The sequence below is a fragment of the Emydura macquarii genome, unplaced genomic scaffold (genome assembly GCF_026122565.2).
Source record: "Emydura macquarii macquarii isolate MOO-44397 ecotype Brisbane River unplaced genomic scaffold, CSIRO-AGI_Emac_v2 contig_705, whole genome shotgun sequence".
Classification (NCBI taxonomy): Eukaryota; Metazoa; Chordata; order Testudines; family Chelidae; genus Emydura; species Emydura macquarii.
The window spans coordinates 2368442-2387858 of NW_027130842.1; the positions used below are offsets into that span (position 1 = coordinate 2368442).

Here is a 19417-nt window from a genome sequence, read left to right on the forward strand (position 1 = left end):
GCCCTTCGTGACGTGCCCCCCCTCTCCTCTGCGCATTGTGAAGGGCTGACCCAGCACATCACCTGTCCCCCCCAGGCCAGCTCCCTCCTCGGCTGTGTTAGGTGGTGGGGGAATAGTGACTGCATACATTTCATACAAGCATGAGATTTAAGGTTATTCCTGTGTTTGCCTGTCAGGATAGTACAACTAAATTTTTAAGAGATCACATCTCTTCACAGGAACTACGAAAAAATGCAGGAATCAAGCCCACAGGAGAACTCACATTGTACAAGCCATTTTGAAAAATTCAGAGCTAATTTGGGACAATAAGGGAAGGCTGCAAAAAGTTATACAGTGATGGACCATTTGGCAAAATGTTCTCTTTGATTTTTTACATGTTCTTCCTGCTTCAATTGGAAATATTTTCTACAGGGTCTCATTTACTGTACTTCTGTCAAGTAAAAGGGCAAGAGGATTTTTCACCCAGTGGAATAAAACTTGTCTCTTGAAGGCAGAGACATTGTTATTTTAATCCAAGTTCAAATGCATCTGTATAGTTCTCATGAGAATTTTGAAACTGCAGCAACTACTCCTATGATTACTTAATGTACAGTAATAATTGTCTGTTTTACAGTCTGACATAACAGTCATTTTGCTTTTCATATTTGCATTTTCAGCACATGCTATCCAAAGTGGGGATGTGGGATTTTGACATTTTCTTATTTGATCGTTTGACAAATGGTAAGTCATAAAAGAGGAACAACAAAAGTCAAACCCTTTTTGTCATCTGATCCCTCTCATACAATTAGTCTAGGAATGCCTAATTATTGTGCTAGACTTTTCCTGTTCAGACATTTAAATGGGAATTGAAGGTATTCAGATGCTTTCAAGATCACACCATTAAACTTTTTCAGAACATTTACAACTGTGTTATGTTTAAATATATCCCATATCTAGAGTTATAGATATGGGATATATTTGTTATGGCCACCTTTTATTTATTTATTTATTTATTTATTTATTGTAAAGTGATAATTCATTACTTATATTAAATGGCATCTTCCACCATGAAAAATCCACAAGTGCTTTTAAAAAAATCTGCTTTTAATATGCATTGGCCCTATACCACCCCCTACACTGGGATGATCCTCTCGTGATCAGATTTTAGGGCCAGACTCCATCAGCCATGAATGTGTATTAATATGAAGTGTTTGGGGTCTGAATTATGCTTTATTTATATTATGTCAGGATAGGATATTAATTCTTCTCTTATGCAATAATGCCGTGATTATGAATTGCCAGTAAAATGTGTGTGTGTGTGTTAAGGTCTATATTTGATTCTATAAACACAACCACACACAAATCTAGACAATAAAGTAAACAGGTGAGTTAAGAACAGAGGAGGGGTTCAGAGTCTGGGGGTCTTGACCACCCTATCCCATCCACACTGCGAAATGGGAGGGGCATCCCTATTAGATCCCAGCTAGATTGGCAGCAGATGCAGAGTTGAAATATGGGAGTCGCTGGTTTGGGGAATTACTTATTAACTCTCTGATTGGCAGTAGAAATTATAAGAAAAGGAGCGTAAATGGCAAAGAAAGCAAAAATGTAATCCTCCTGCTGACTTGCTGAAATTACATTGAATATACTGCACCATCTTCCTGTGCTGCCACCGTATAGCTAAAGAATCAAGGAAATGCCTTTCTGTCCTTTTACCTATAATCTAGTTCCTCTCCATACATTCATTATCTTTCAATCCTGAATCACATACAGCGGGAAAAGACTCCCTTTAAAGCTTTCCTTATATCATTGTACTTATGTATACTCTAAATTTTCTTTCTGTTCCATGAACATTGCAAATGGATTATTATAGAGTTACACATACTCTTCCTAAGTAGCTGGTCAATATGAATACCAATGAATAACCAGGGCTCAATTTTGCCATTATTACCTGGACTGAACTCTTGACATTAGTGTAAATTTATGGTGGGATTGAGTCCTTCCTAGGTTGCAACTTGTTTTCTGCTGTATAAGACTGCATTGTTATTATGAGATCCAATTGCTGCCATGTGCTGAACTGGATGCATGGATTATTCATGCATTTGTACATTCATTTATGAAATAAAAAAGTTTAACTAACTGCAAACTGCTGACTTCTCAGTCATTTGTTTGGCTCGCAGTACCGACTAGGTTTAGCCATGTGCTTAAGTAAGTAATTGAGATGAGCTGATACTATAATTAGGGCTTTTGAATTTAGGTTTTAACTGATATAGACCGATAAAACACTCACAATTTAAAAACTTAAAAAACAACAGAAATGGCTACTCATTTCATGTTGATTTCACTCCTTTCCCAGTGCAGTTTGTTTATATAGGCTCCCTGGATTGTGTCTAAGCCTTGTCAGAACAGTAAAGTGGACTACAGGGGTGTGATTTCTAACGAACACACACATGTTGTGCATTAATTGGTTCATGAAGACCCTGCTCATGTGCACTGAAGTTTCCTTAGTGTGCTTTAATGTAGTGCTCTTTGAAACAGTACTACGTGTATATACAAAGGGAAAGACCAGAAAAATCCCAATTTTTGGACATTTATGTAGAACTCAAAAATTGCTAAAAATAAACACTGAAAAATAAAATTAATAAACCATGCGAAACAGAAGCCCTAAATATAGTTCACTGGGGATATTGTGCTGAAGTTCAAGTGGCAAAAACATCAACTTCAACTTCTGCATAGACTCCTGAAGTAGCTCTGTTTGTGAAGTTCACAGTTTTGCTCTAGGTTTCCTTCCTAGTAGGTCACTTCTGGGCATTGCTTTGTGAATTCAGTACGTGTATAATGCAAAAGTAGAAAAACAATTTCCAGGACAATATAAACTACACACAAGAAAAAAATATCTCAAAGCTGAATTTCACTGACATCATCCATACAGGACAGAGTTCTGAACTTGCAAACAAATGGTGATGAATAACTTTACTCCCCTGCGCAAAGTTACTTATGTGCATAAACTTTCGTAGGGTTGCCAACCCTCCAGAATTGTCCTGGAGTCTCCAGGAAGTAAAGATTAATCTTTAATTAAAGATTATGTCACGTGATGAAACCTCCAGGAATACGTCCAAACAAAATTGGCTAGCCTAGCATAAGTGTTGGCAGGATCAGCTCTCAAGAGATGGAATCAGTTCAGACAATTAGAAAATAAGCAAGATTTTGCTTGTGCATGGTTGCCACTGTGCGTTATTTATCAACTAAAAGAAGTTAACAAGTGTTCTTGTATACTTTCAGGAAACAGCCTTGTAACATTGCTGTGCCACCTCTTCAATGTCCATGGGCTTATTCACCATTTCCAGTTAGACATGGTTACATTACATAGGTTTTTAGGTAAGTACCTTCCTCAGCACTATTGTCAAAGGCATTTTACAGCTTAGCTAAGAAACAAAGCATGGCACTGTCTTATATATATATATATATATAAAATTATGTTCTTGAAAATGTTAGTAATTGAACATTTCCGTAAAATACACTAACCTTCTTTACAAGCAATAAAGACTCAGACCAATTGAGGTCAATGATGAGGCTTCAGTGGACTTTGGATTGGTTTCTAAACTAGTCTTTCGTCAGCTCAGATAAAGCTGAACTGCTGATTTTTAAAAATATCAACCACCTTATGCTGAGACGCACAGAGACTGGGTAGGCCCACACAGACAGACAGAGACAGACACTGTAGAATCTATCCAAATACAAATGGGATTGTAGTGCAGTGTTGTTATTTTAGTGATTTATAGAGCACCTAAGAGCTTATTTACAAAATTTAACAAATTATATCAAGCTGTCTACACTGGATAGCACTGATGAAAGCCACTGCTGCCACCACCACTGCCAACAGAAATATTAGCCCCCATCTTGTCAGGGTACCAAAGAAAGAAAGAAAGCCAAAAACAAGTAAATCCATGGATCATGTTCTGAATGTAGCTGAATTCCAGTTTGTCAGACTGTCAAAGAGAGTTTCAGTGAGAAAGCACACCTGCCACTCCCGGAAAGTGCAAACTCTGCAACAGACAGAAGGGTACCCCAAAAGCCAGAGTACCTCAGCCTATTTTAACTGCCATGACTGGCTATACAGGGTAAGGAGTGGCTTCTCAGATCACTCAATCCGAAATTCTACAATGCTTAAAGGATTATCATCAACACCTTCAGATGATGTATATATTTGATATATAGACATGTAGTACTAGCTCTAAGAAAAAACTACTGAAATAATATATATACCTATACAACCTAGTAATTGTCTCTTGCAACTTGTATAAGAGAGCAAAAACAATAACTACAACAAAAATCCTACGCCAAAAGGAATTACTAGTGAGTGATTTTCTCTTTTGTGCCCCGTGCACATACTCAGTTCCTAGCCTGACATGAGGTGTCTCTATCCCAATCAGTACAATACGCATTCTGTCCTTCCAGCAATTAATAGCTAGAGAAGTCTCATGCTAGAGATTTCCTTGTGTCCTCTGATACATTTTGGAGTCCCCTTCTGGTTGTCAGGAAAGTCATCCAACAGTAACAAGTCAACGTCACTGGAATTTTGCCTCTAACCCCTCTTGCTGCTTAATCATCATCCGCAGAGAGGAGGGTGATTTGGACAATATTATAATTCAGTCTTTGCATATACAATGTCAATATGATTTTGCCCTAGGAGGGCACTGTGGTTTGCCTGGTGTTGAAATGTGCTACCACATGGCACAGCCAAACTTCAGGAGCAAACCTCAGTGATTTCTTGAGAGAGGGCCGTAAAATTGGATCTCAGTTTTCCAGATGAAAAGTTAGCTATTCCAACACTAGAAACTAAAACAAGAGGGACAGGGATTTTAAAATGCAAGGATAGAGGTGACTAAAAATATTCTAGGAATTTCCACTTGGATTACCCTAATACTGTATTTCTGAGGCCTAAAGGATGTAAGCACACTTTTGATCCTGGATAATCAATCAAGTAATAAGCGCCCCCAGCCCCGCTGCTGTGAAATAGGTACTACCTTAATGACATATTACTCACATATGACAGCAGCCTAAAATAATTACACTGTAGTGTGTATAATTTTGCCTCCCCTGCCCACACCCTTAGTTTACTTCTGAATGAGAGCCTTCACTAAGGCAAGAAAAGCTTGATTTATGAATTAGGCCCGGAGTCCCCTAGAGCCTCACAAATCCTTTCAAGCAATTTTTTTCTTCCAAAGGCATCCTAGTAAGAGTGCCAAGCCATGCAAGCTGTAGACGTTTGGAGAAAATTCCCAGGCTGCTGAGCATAACCCTAACGCTTATTTTAACCCCCGTTTCCAACAATGATCATGGTGTTGGGATGGATAATCTTTTCCCTGTTTTGATTTCTAGTTATGGTTCAAGAAGATTATCACAGCCAAAACCCATACCACAACGCTGTCCATGCTGCTGACGTCACTCAAGCTATGCACTGCTATCTAAAGGAGCCCAAGGTAACGACAGACCAAAACCATAGGACTTTGCACTGACAGAGCTTTTCAAAGCAGAGTTTCAAATCATTGTACCGAGATAGATTAAAACAGTTATTTTGTAGATGGGGAAAATAGTTAAGTCATTTAAACTCCCCATGACTCAAGCTTATGCAGCCAGTGAGTAGCAGAATCAGAAATAGAGTTCAGAGGCCTGAACTGGTATAAACAAAAGGCAGCTCCATTGAAGTCACAGGAGTGTTACCCAGTGTAACCTAGGTATGAGTGAGAGTGGAATCTGGCCCTACGTTTCCTGAGTCACAGTGCCCTGCACTACCCACAATACCGTGCTGCCTTTAAATGCATAGGACAGCTGACATCCAGAGTCTGCAGGGCACACTATTTGTTTCTCATTGCAGGGCAATTTATTCAAATCAGAACATGTTTATCATCATATTAGTAATAAATAACTGGCACTCAGTAACAGAAAGGTTTGGAGGTCTGTTCCAAATCATAACAAGAATGATTTTCCACTCTGCTTCTAAATGACATGAAAGGTATTTCAGAAAGGATTGTAGTCAACATTTTCCGACTTGGGTGTCTGAAATTAGACAGCTAATTTGGGTCTATTATTTAGATGTATGAATCTGGACTGAAATGCCTAACAATAAGCAGCCTTCTTTGAAAACGTTGGCCTCTGTACATTGATTTACTGATAATACAGTGATTTATGAGAAGACAGTAGTGTAATGTACCACTAACATGTGCAAGTAATTCCCTGTGGTGGAGTTGATACGATATGTTAGACTGGTAGTTTTATCCATTGTTTCTAAACTGAATCTGTGAGACTAAATATCAGTATTTTTGTAGAATCTACCCCAAGTTTTTTTTAGCCTGTTCATTGGTCACTCGAACATAAAAACTATTATAATAAGGAGTCAGCATATAGCCTGACAATTTTATAGAGATTTATACTGTGTAATGACCTCAGAAGTGCCAGACTTGTGTATGGTTCTGTATAATTATCTCAAAAAATAGCATTGTAAATTGAACTATAAAACCCAACAACTACATGGTGTAGAAGTGGCTTTGATTTTCTTGCTAAAAGAATTGTTTGTACTAATGTTGTGATCAATTTTGTGTGGTCTAGCTTGCCACCTTCCTCACCCCTCTGGACATTATGCTTGGACTGCTAGCTGCTGCAGCTCACGATGTAGACCATCCAGGGGTCAACCAACCATTTTTGATCAAAACCAACCACCACCTTGCCAACTTATACCAGGTGAGACTGTGCTTGGGAGTGGATTAAGATGGGCCTAGAGCATTACTGCAGGGCACTTTCAAGTTGAGGCTATGCTTTCAAATCTAGCCGAGTCACAGTTTTTATGGGTTTGTCAATTTTAGCATCGATCCTCAATACACATTTGTTTGCATCGCAAAACTACCACTTCAATTGAGCAATAGATGCCAATACCAATGCCTGTTCAGGATAGTATTAGTGCTGAAAAGGCAGCAAGGCTGCCTCTTGGAAGATTTCTGGAGTGGGAAGGCTGGAGCAAGATGGTGTAGATTTGTGGCTTACAATCAATAGTCTTCCAAAATTTCCATCCCAATTCCATATATGGCAATCAGTTAGACCCTGAGCATTCAAGCAAGAACCAGCCAGCCAAGCACCTGAGAGAGAGAATGCTTGGTCCCACCACAGAGCACTAGCCCATCCTTTCCAACGTCCCATCTCCAGCTGTGGCATCCGTGAATTGCTTCAGAGGAAGGAAACCAAAAACAAACAAAAAAAACCCAGAATACCCCGGGGAGGGAGGGGAAAGGGGAGAGAGAATCCCTCCTGACCCTTGCAGGAAACCAACTGAAGCCCTGAAGGATGAGATTTTAGGAACAGAAGGTATAAACCAGAAGGAACCCTGGGGTTGCTGAGCCCTGCCCCCCTTCACCACAGGCAACCTTGTCATACAGTCCTATTCATAAACGTGTCAGCTCTCTCTTACAACTTAAGTTGTAAATCCATATTATTTATGTGCATACATTATATATATCCATATATATAATATGTTATATATCCATAGTATTCATGCACATGTAAATCCATATTATTTATGGATTTACATGTATTTATATATCATCTTTGACTTAACTTCTTAGAAGCAGCAAGCCTGTGTACCCTGTAGTCAGCTGCAGCAGCATGTGGCACTGGAAAATCCTGACTCCCAGCAGGAATAAGTGGAGTAGGGTCAGGGAACTGGTGTGCTTTGCTTTGGGGCTTTTTACATCCAAGAAACACAAAAGTGTGTGCACTGACCATGATCCCTGGTGTTCAAAACTCAGGCGGTGAACTTGGACCTGTCAAAAAAAAATCTGATATATTAGTGATGGATAGAATTCTTTAAACCTTGTGCACTTTAGAACAATGAGAAGAGTTGTTAAAAGGCCATGTGCCTTTCTGAATACACTGAGCACAGTCCTGATTTAATAATTTGCTGAGTATTTTGAGAGACAGGAAGATTCTCTCTTCCCTCCCACCACCATACTCTCCATCCGCTGCTTTCCCTCCTCCCCTCCCCACAGGCACTTGTGGTTTTACAGATAAGATGATGATTGTGTAACAGTTCAACTGTCTTTCTACCCTGAGATAAAGGGACAGACAGGGCCATGGGAGCCAAGGCCAGGACAGACTGATGCTCCCATAGCTATGACTTTGTGGCTGGCTTAACTGGCTGAATCAGCTTATGACAAGTAAGACCCAAACAGCAATCACTGCTAGCTTCTGCCTACATTATTTTTCTCCAGTCTCTTCTAAATATTAGGAAATTGGGTTGGAGAGGGGAGGGGAGCCAAATGGCTGTGGAAGGCAGGGTTTGGATCCGTGGAAAGAGAAGTGAGGAAGATCTATATCATACAAACCCTAAGTTCTGACAACAGAAAATGATGAGTAACTTTTTTTTCCTCCACAGTCTCCTTAACATCTGTTTTTCCTCACTTCCTGTTATGTTTTGATTTACCTCTGCACCCCTGGGCTCCAGCCAGAAACAGGAGCCTTCTTACGGGGAAGCCCATTCTCCTGTCATTTGTAGCCCAGCTTTGTGGTGGTGAGAGATACGGATAGCTCAGAGAAGCACCCGGATTTGGGGGGATTCATTTACATCACTGATTCTTCTGAGGTTTGACTATCAGAAACAGCAATGCCCTTCTCATGACAGCCACCACCTCACTCATTGAGAAGGTTCTCTTTCACTTCTTTTGTGACACTCTAAGGAACAATATCACAATGGCTAATCTCATTGCAATGGGCTGCCCAGTGTGGGAACTGTAACAACCTGTATCGCCGGTTTTAGGCCCCAGACATAATGAAAGCTTCCTGCAGCCAGCCATAACTATAAGTCTGTGTCACCTAGGATTCAAATAAAGGGTTACGCTTCCTCTAGAACAAAGTTAATTGTTAAGAAACACAGAAGTCTGCAATTCACACTAGCCCACCACCTCCTACTCCTACTCCTCTCCCTCTTTCCTTTATATCCCCACCAGCTAAGGCAATCCGATACCTGTTGGCAATTAGCCTTACTAAGTCAGCAGAGGGGGCCGTGGTGGAAAGCTGACAATTCTAATTGCTAGCAGCAGCTGTATGGTTTCTAGTTGCTTGCACTGAATGCTAGAGATGTATGGCTTCATGCTCAGCTGTCACTTTTTAACCTGATCTTTCTTTAGTTGTCCAGAGTGAATTTAAAATATTGGGGAGGGAAGGGGTGAAGAGAGAGACTGAGACCTTTCATGTGACCTCATGGTATAATATTGGACCACAAGCAGAAGTTTACAGAACTGAAAACTCAATCATTTTTTTTTCTTCTAGTAGGAACTAAGTGTCACCATACCTCTGGATCACAGCTGAGAATGCCAGATTCAGGAAGACCGAGAAATGGGGCAGACTCACCCCAAACTGGTGGTTATTCTACCATTAGATTATGCCAAGCCAGTAACAAAAGAGAACTTTTTTCTTACCTCACTGGTTAACAAGAAGTCAAACTTGCAGTCTTCTTAGGCGTTCCAGCTCTTGGCTCACCACCAAGACACTAGACTTTATGATGAGTGGTTACTGAAAACCAATTTAATCAAATATAGGATCCTTCTAATCCGAAGGAATCAGCCACTTAGCCAGGTCAATATATAACTCAAAACTTACTCAATAATCATGCTGATGCCAGTCTTTTAGTAATAAAAAAACTAAAGGTTTAATAATAAAATAAAAGAAGGAGAGAGTTATGAATGGTTAATACATCATATGACATATACATACAAGTAATTTTTCAGTGTCCATAGATCAGGATCACAGCAGTGGTGGAATAAACTGCTATCTTGCAAAAGTCTCTCTGGAAATACCCATACAGATTGGGGGTCATCAGTCCTTGTTTAGAACTTCCTTGTTAGAAATCCAGTCCCAGGAAATGAAGACCAAATGGCGATGTCTCAGGTGCCTTTTTATATCCTTTGCCATGTGCATGGAATTTTACTGTGCACAGCCCAGTTTTATAGAAAAGTACTGGCCCAAGATGGAGTCCAGGGTCACATGATCCTATCACATGTCCTTACATACTTTGATGACTCACAGAAGCAGCCTTTGCCCATATTCTTTCTGGGATGTCCACAGGAAAGGCTTACTGGGCAGGATGAATATCTTCTATGGTCCATTGTTAGACTGAAGTGTCCTTAATGGACAAAACATAGCTGTCCAGCCTTGGTTTGAGAGGTGTCACCCAGGAACAAACACATTTGGGATTAAATACGTAGCTAATAGGCGTAACTTTAGTTATAAAGGTGATAGATGCATTAACCAGGAAAATCATACTTAGCAAATCCATTGACACCTTACATGACATTACTATGTATAAGATTTGTTGCAATTGTATAACAGCAGTAGCAACAATGATACAAATGGTCATATTTAATCGTACAACATCACAGTAAGTAATCAGCATCAGCATCATTTCTTGCACTTCTATAGCAGCTCACACTTTTAGTAAAAGAGTATGATACAAAGAATGAATTAGAACAGTAAATTCAGAAAATGTGGAAGAACTAAGAAAGAAAAATAGATAACATGAGCATCTAGCTGGACCTATTTTTCCATGTATTTCCCTGTCCCCTCTCAGCTTTGCAGTGATGTGTTCTACCCCACTTTCTTCTTTCCACTTTAGTTACTAGTTACTAATAAAAATGGTATGTCAAAGAATAATAAAACTTGTAGAATGCAATAAGCATTTGTCATGGATGGCTGTTCAGCAACAGGAATTCTTGATAATAAGGTAGGTCTGAGAAGAATTATTATAATAGTTTATACTGTCACCATCTACCATCTTATGGTAGATCTGCAGCTGTTAAGGGCAGATTTGAGGCACCTTGACCTCACTTTCATTATTATATTGTGGCACTTCCCAGTCAGGACTCCGTTATGGTAGGCACTGTCCAAACACATACTAAACGACAGTGCCTGCCTCAAAGCGCTAACACACTATTTATTGCATGATTCTGCACTTCACACTTTGGTCACTTATTCCAAGTTTATATATTTCCTCCTCACTAAAAATCACGGGTCACTAGAACAGAGTGCAGGAAACTACGATTTATAGGAGGAGATGGTAGCAATACTGATAATTAAAGGCTGCCTGACACTTCCAATTATAAGCCCTTGTTGTCAATAGCTTATAACTTTAGTTGGGTGAAAATTTCCATGTCAGGTGTCTGCCTCAGACTAAATTTTATTTCTTATTTTTTATTTAAAATTTCTGTTAAAACAGGTCAGCCTTTCCTGAGGCTGTGATTGAGGGAAAATACATTGCTTTACCCATATTAAAAATGTCTTACAGTCATTTAATAGAGAAACTCATCTAGTGCCTCTGTGATTTGAGAGGGTGTGCCTGGGTCGCATCTTCTAATCGGGGATTCTATCACCTCCTCACGTCCTGGGGCGTTGTGAAGATAAAGTCATTAATATTTATGAAGCCCTTGGATACTTTAGTGATAAGCCCCAGTGAAAAGCCCATGAGGCAATTAATAATTCTATCGTCAGCACAGGGTGTGAATAGTGTGCAATAAATAAGGCCACCCATTGAACAATGGGAAAATAACTGCTCAGAAAGTGAGCACCACCTGTTCTGTGCACTGAAAATTAGCAAGTGATTATGTCATTAAATACTGTCATAATGTATAAGCAGAAGGGGATAGAATTAAGGTTTCATAGGCCTTGTGGTCCCTCCTCCTTCTCCCTCGCCACACAATTGCTCATGATTCCTCCTGCATGCACTTCCTCATGGTCCCACCACCTCATCCATGCAATCCCTTGTGGTCCTTCCTTCGCCTTTGCACAATTCCTCATGAGGTTGTTTCCTCCTCCACCATGCAATTCTTCATGGACCTGCCTCCTCCTCTTCTTCATGCAATCTCTTGTGGTCCCACCCTGTGCTCTTCTGCAAATCCCTCGTGGTCCCCATCTTCTTCTCCCCCATGTGATCCCTTGTGGTCCTATCTCCTCTTCTGTACAATCCCTTGTGATCCTTCCATTTTCATGTGAGTCCTCCTCCACTATCTCACAAACCCTCATGGTCTTACCTTCTCTGCATGGTCCTTCATGCCTCCTTCTCCACACAATCCTTTGTGCGCCCTCCTTCTGTATTTGCATGCGATCCCTTGTGGTCCCCATCGCGTCCTCTTCCACATGATTCCCCGTGGTCCCTTTCTGCTCCATGCACTCTCTTGTGGGCCATCCTTCTTCTGTCTATGCGATTCCTCATGGCTCTTCCTCGCTGCAGTCCTTTGTGGTGCCTACCTTTATTCTTCTCCCTTGTCACTTTTCTGTGCTTCTCTTAGCTCTCCCATACCGTCCCCTACAGATCCTAGAGCAGTTCTTTAATTAAATGACATCAGCTCTTTCTAGGCCTCTGCTGCTGTCTGGGAGCTGAATGTTGTGGGGCCGCCTGGCAGCAACTGGGCATGAGCTGCTGACATCATAGCACTGTCGTATTATCTCATGGAATTAAGGTGGTTACTCATGCATCCCCAGAACACCGACCAGTCCAGTGCTTTCAGGAATGGAATGGGCATGCCCCAGCCTGCATGACCCTGCCTTCTCTGGCATGACCTCAAACGCATGGAGGATGCTGTTTTTAAGAGCTTGCCACTTCATCCCCTTTCCCACTTCCCCCCCAACCCCCATGTGCTCTCATGCACTATGTGTGCAAGGTCACACCAGGGGAGGCTTCAGAATGGTTTAAAACCAGGCAAACGGCCTGCCTACATGGGCAGAAGCGTGTCAGACACCAGGAGGAGCCCAGCTAGTCTTGAATACAGACTGTAGTTCCCCACAGTCCCCCTGCCTAACTCAGTGCACAGGATAGCCTCAGTAAACATTCAGTATGTCTCTTTATCTTCTTCAGTTGGCTACCACAGATAGACTGCAAAGGCTGGCCCCAACCCTTATTTACTGCACACCACTGAATGCAGAATTTTGGGAGCACTGTATCACTTAGGCCTGGTCTATGCTTACCTGGCGATTCGGCGGCAGTCAACGGGACTCACACAGGCTACACGAGTAGCTTGCGTAACTCCCGTCGACTGCTGTGCTTCCCTTCTGCGCACCACCTTCACTGCAATGCACCACTTGAGGGGGTGGATTAACAGCGTTGACTTCTGGACTGATGGAGTGGGTCTACACTGACCACTCAATCAATCCAGATAGGTCGCTCTGATGGCTGCGACTTTGCCACCGTCAGTATAGATGTACCCTTAGAGATACTTTTCTCCCCTCTCCCATCTGAAGGTTAAACATATGCTCCGCACCAGAGGCACTCTGTTTGGTGGGTATTAGCTAAATGCAAGCTCCAGCCCCATCCCTTGGTTTGGGCACCAGTTGCCACTGTTGTAACAGTCCCTGCTACACAGTACGCAGTGTATGTCGCTGTCTCAGTAGACACCATTAGAGTGTGCTGTGTTAGGAATATTATGGGGTTAAGTAGCTTTTCATCTTCATATTATAAATCCAGGACACATTGGGCATCTTGGCTGCAATTCACCTTGGAGGGCTTGTGCAAAGACCCACCACTCCCCATCCCATTCATCTTCCACAGCAGGTTTGTGGAGGGAGCTGCAGAGGGCAGCATTGCACCAGAGCCAGGGGATTCAAAAGGATGTGGCTCCAGTGGCCCTATCGCCTCACACAAGCCAGGGGGAGGTGCAAGGGATGCTATTCCAGCTCACAGGATGCAGTAGTAGCTGCTGGGACTGGCAATGCTGACCTGCACCCTGCATTTGAGCTTGGGGGTGGATTTTGCTCTTCACCTTCACAATACCGCTGCGTTTGTGTGCTTGAAATGAATTTCACACGCTACGAGCCAAGCACATCAGGAAATTAGACTGTTGCATGTGGAACCATGATGGAGGTGGCAGAAGGAGTAGGCTGCGACAGGGAGCCTGCCTGGCTGGGAGTTGAAGTGGCTATGATGGAGAGACTGGGACTGGGAATAGGCAGGTAGGGAGACTGGGTCTAACTGTGCAGGAAAACCAGGCTTGGGAAGTGGGGAAGGGGCTGAGAGACATTTGGGTGGGGGCAAAGATTGAGATGAGATTAGGTATTTTGTCTGCTTCATTTGTTGCAGAAGTTGGAAGGTGTATAGTGAATGAGACAAGGGATTGCAGGAAAAGAAAGGCTGGTCTCATGGTTAAAGCAGTTGAATGTTGCCCTGGGGAACTGGATTATATCCCTGTCTCTGTCACAGAGGGCAAATCACCTAACCAATCGCTATGCAGGTGGACACTAATTATGTGTTCCTCATTTTCTAGGTACCCAGCTTCAAACCCTGGGATATGATTTGCAGAAATACTGAGCACTCACAAAAGCTGTACTTTGAACATATAAAGCTAAGTACAGTAAAAAATCAGGTCCTAGACTTCTCAAATTGGGTACCCAAAATGAATGAATACTTTTAACTTTAATCTTTCTGTACCTCAGTTCCCCATCTGTAAAATGGGGATAATACCACCTCCTCATCTAACAGGAGTGCTGTGAAAATAAATAAATAAATCGAAGCACTCCGATACTATAGTCATGGATTTTTTCTCTGGTGCTCATCACTAAATTAGTAATTCTGTCTTCAGAGCAGGTTTGAATAATGTGGAGGAATTAATGTCTAGAGTCACACATTGAACAATAAGGATAAAGCAAAACATTGACTAGCTGTTCATTCATTGAGCACTGTCCATTGTGTGTGTAATTTATTTATATACACTGACAGCAAAGTCAAATCAACAAGATAAGATGCATAAATAAGCACCCCAGGAGCATGGAAAACAAATGAACAGTAGCTTAAATACCAGAAACATGAAAAATAAACGAGTCCCGAGATTACCTTCTCATTTCTTCCATGCCTGCATGTGTGTCTCGTCCATCCAGGTGTGATTCTTCTCACACATCTTTGTTTTATACTTCAGGACATGTTCCCTCCCAATGCCTTCTATAGGTGACATGCATACTAGAATGCCATGCTTCCTTCCAGGAAGTGTGTGCTTTCTCTGAGAATTTCAGGTCTCTAAGCACATTCTCATAACAGCCTCTCCAACTATAAACAAATAGCTTCTCACAGTTATGCTTCAGCTCCATCTGACTCCTGATTTCCCACTGTCAGCTTAAAAACCCAACCCAAAAGATTTCTGAATTCTCTCTTACCTGAACAACCCCAAGAACATCGTGTTAATTCCATCATAGCTTTCATGACTGACTGAGTCACTAGCCGGAGTTCCCAGAAATTACTAGTCTGGTGCCCTCCAGGGAAGCCGACTGAATGTCTAAATATAAAGTAATATTTAACATATAGCCAGAGACTCCAGCTGATAGGACCAGAAGCAGCCAAAGCAGGAACCTATGGACACTCCATTCAAAATTGCAGAATGTTCTCTGACTTTCTCTGCCCTGTGCTGATTGGCTGTTTGCTACAACCCTCCCCTTTCCTCCTCATAGTCTCTTCACCTCATCGTCATTCCACACCTGCCCCTTCTTCACTGTCCTCCTCTGCCCCATCCTTCCCACCTCTTTCCTTTTCTTTCCATTTAGCTGATCGCCTCCTAATTTAACCCACCCAAAAAACAAAAACAAACAAAGTCATGGCACTCTCATGACATTTGTTGCCATCACATTGCTCACTCTGCTTATGTGTTTTCACCATTCTCCCCCTCCTCTGTCTGTCTTGTCTATTTAGACAATATTGTTTCATTATTTCTGTGTACTCTGCAGCTGGTCTGTCTGTATCCATCTGTTGGATTCTAGTCTTATACTTAGACTGTCAATTGTTTGAGGCAGGGACTATTGTTTTGGTTCTGTGTCTGTACAGCACCTAGCACAATTAAGTTCTGGCTCATGACTAGAATGGTAATACAAATAAATAATAATAGTAATAGACAATGTTACCAGACTATGTCAAAATCATCCTGGCTTCTGTACTGGAAATTAGTGCCTCTAAGTAGTAAAAGGTAATAGATGACACTGACCCAGTGGGCATCATTTAGATGGATTTTCTAAAAGCTTTTAATAAGGAACCTTCTTAGAGCCTCTGATGGAAAACAACTAAGCATGGAGCAAGAGGGAAAGTCTTATCAGGGCAGATTCTAAATTGATAAAGCAATAGCAATGGTGAGTGACTGTTCCTCAGAATGGAGAGAGATTAATAGTGGAGAGTTCCAGCAGTCATTGCAGGGACCAGCATTAATAATAAACATATGTTATTGTGGACTCAATCCGCCAGTCCAAGTAAGGGCCACAGAAGACCCTGATAAATAAGAACAAATTCAATGCACCCCTGTTGCCCTGAGGGGAAGGGCGTGGCACGGAGAGCCACAAAGGGTCTTGCGCAGTGACATCTACAGCAGAAGGGACTTTAAGAGACAATAAGTCCCATCCTTGCCAGGGAAAATCTAGTCTCAGTAGAATTCCTTGGTCATCTCTCAGCTGGATTACAGCAACGTAATGTACCTCAGCATGAAACCTTCAGCACTTAGGAAACTCCAACTAGTACAAAACACTGCAGCGCATCTGCTCAGCAACACAGTCTACCATGAGCACATCACACTTGTTCTCTATACTGCCGTCCTGTAGAATTTCAAATCTAATTCAAGGTCTCAGTCTTTATCTTCAAAGCAGTCCAGGGCCTGGGCACAGGTTATGTAAAACACCATCTAAAGCTCCAGGACGAAGAGCGTGATTGACGACTTTGCTCCTCTGGCACAATGGCCTGCTCAGCAATAAGTGTAAAAGCTTGTCTGTGTGGGAGACAGAACCGTCTCCAGGGGTGGCTCGAGACTGCAGAATGTGATGGCCTTAGTTCCTGGGGGAGCACAAACCATCACTTTCTGCTCTAAGTGTGAGGTGCATTTCTTTGACCTTGCCTTCGCTAATATAAACACGAAGCAACTCGTATATTTAACCGACAAAAAAGCAAAACCCTACCTAAACTAGACACTCCACTCCAGACTCTTCTCCCTCAGGGGAGAAGATGAGAGAACAAACAACATGTGACAGATGTGTAGTCACATCGCTTAATGCACTACTGAAAAGCGCGCAGGTACTACAGAGATGAGCATGTTATAAAAACCCGTATAGAACAGAGTAGAATAGAAGAGTTTGGATAAATGCAAAACAGGTCCATGGTCAATGGTCCACAATAAAACAAACCCAGTGGCTTAAACTTATTTGCGAGGGCTCTGTAGAGGACTGCAGAAAGTTTTGAAGCCCTAAGGCTACAGTAATGACTACAGAGGGTTTGCATGGGTACCCTTGGGTGGGGGAGGAAGACTGATGCTTGCAGTCCAGGATTTTCCATTACATAACCCATGTATTCAAGCAGTGTGCAGGGAGTAAGATTGGGCCTTAAGAATTAAGACAGTAAAAGCATACGAAATTGGTGAATTTTGTTTTGGTGAATTCTGCTTAGACTCAATTATTTTGGTTAGTCAAAACTATAATATTATGAGAGAAAATCCTGATGTATTTAAATGCATTAGGCGATTGGACAGTAAGAGAATAGATTAAATTTAACTTGGCTAAATGAACAGTAATGCACAATGTCAAAAATAAACTTAACTTTGCATTAAAAGTCATACTCTCCAAATCCCTGAGATCCTCAGAGGAAAATGACTTGGGAGTCATTACAGATATCTCAATTAAGATATCTTCTGAGTGTGCAGTGATTGTTAGAAAAACAAATCAGATATTTGGTGCATAAAAAAGGCATAGAATTTAATGCAGAAAACATTACAATGACGCAGCAAGCAATTGTTTATTTTCATACGAATACTGTTTCCAATTTTGGTCATCTGACAAAGGAAAATATAGCTGAGACTATAAAGAGCAATGAAAATGGTTAGAAGTATGATGGGAATTACATATGACATGATTACAAAAAGGAGGATTATATATCTTAGAAAGAGGAAGAGTTAAGGAGTTAGGATGTGAAGGTATAATGAAAGTTAGTCAGTTCTTCCTTTCCAGCCTATCCACTAATAAAAGAACAAGGCGACAACCAATCAAATTAAAAAGGCAATACACTTAGAAAAAATAAAAGGAATTACTACTTAATTTACACTCTAATTCTGATCTCATTGAAGTCAATGGCAAAACTCCCATTGACTTTAATAGTGCAAGGTCAAGCCCTTAGTGGTTAGTCAAATGGTGACATATCGCCACAGGAGCCCATCCAATCAAATGCAGTGGCTGGATTTTAAAAAGTTGCTAATTTCATGATCTGACACCTTTATGGCTATGCAAATTATATTCTTATCTTCATCTTCAGCCTTTTCCAGGCAGAATAAAGGGCCTTCACCATTGCCTTCCATCTTTCTTGCTGCAGTCTTAGCTTCTTCCCATGTCATTCTGATAACTTTCACTTCTGCTTCTATTGTGCATGTCCATGTTATCCCTGGTCTATCACGTCATCTCTTGCCCTGCTGGTTTTCGTCCAATGCCTGCCTTGTTATGTTATTTGGGTCTTTCTTCCATGTTTGTACTAGCAATCTCAATTTTTGTTCCGTAATTTCCTGGCCTATCAGTTTCTATTTCGTCCCCCTCCAAAGCTCTGTGTGATTTTTTTCTGGCCATCTGGCACTGAGGATTTGTCTAAGGGAGCTGTTTAGGAAAACTTGGAGCTTAGATAGTAAAGTATGTCTCCAAGATTCAGTACCATATCATAAGACTGACTTCACAGTGTTAAATATTCAAAGTTCAGTTTAGAGAGCAAGATTTCTGTTTCTCCAGATAAGCTTTAGCGTTAAGCAAGCATGTCGGGCTTTCACTATTCTGGCTTTAAAGTCTTCACCTGTTCCACTTGTTATACTTACAATACTGCCAAGATATGTGAAATATTGACCTCTTCTATGCCAGTCCCAGAAAGAGTTATTGGACTTTTTTGTTGTGCGTTGATTCTCAGGGTTTTAGTTTTCTCAATGTTGATTTTTAACCCTCCTAATTGTGCATAGGCCTGGAGATAATTTGTTTTGGCTTGCATGCCGCTATGAGTATGTTGATGTCATCTGCAAAGTAAAGGTCTTCTAACTTCTTTGTGAAAGTCCATTGTACGTCCCTTGGTTGTTCTGTGGTCTCTCTCATTGCCCAATCTACTACCAGTAAAGAGATCATGGATGACACAAAACATCCTTGTCTGACACCAGTATTAACCTCAAATGGAGTAATCAGTTCCCTGTTCTGTATTATTTTCCTAGACGCTCTGAATAATGCAAACTATAAAAATCAGGGTAATTAAATCTCAAGAGATAGGGCATAAAAACTGGTTGGGGAGAGGGATGGTAAGCTCAGCAAGTGGAATGCAAAGGCCTCTGGGCTCTCACATTTGCTTCTTTCCTTCCAACTCCATATGTGAGTGGAACCTCAATATGAAATTGACAGGCTGTTTTCTCAGTTTCATTTTGAGTCTCAGCCT

The 19417-nt window shown here is 41.4% G+C and overlaps 1 protein-coding gene across 4 annotated transcripts in view; it reads left to right on the top strand.

Annotated features, from left to right (window-relative positions):
- PDE7B (phosphodiesterase 7B) overlaps positions 1-19417 on the top strand; it is a 240436-nt gene that overhangs the window by 205055 nt on the left and 15964 nt on the right. For 3 of the 4 annotated variants that reach the window (XM_067542271.1, XM_067542268.1, XM_067542269.1), the window contains 4 exons: positions 657-720; positions 3262-3357; positions 5362-5462; positions 6589-6720. In XM_067542271.1, coding sequence (XP_067398372.1) covers positions 657-720; positions 3262-3357; positions 5362-5462; positions 6589-6720 — 393 coding nt within the window. The remainder of the gene's footprint in view (positions 1-656; positions 721-3261; positions 3358-5361; positions 5463-6588; positions 6721-19417) is intronic. The other variant, XM_067542270.1, reaches the window with a different exon arrangement.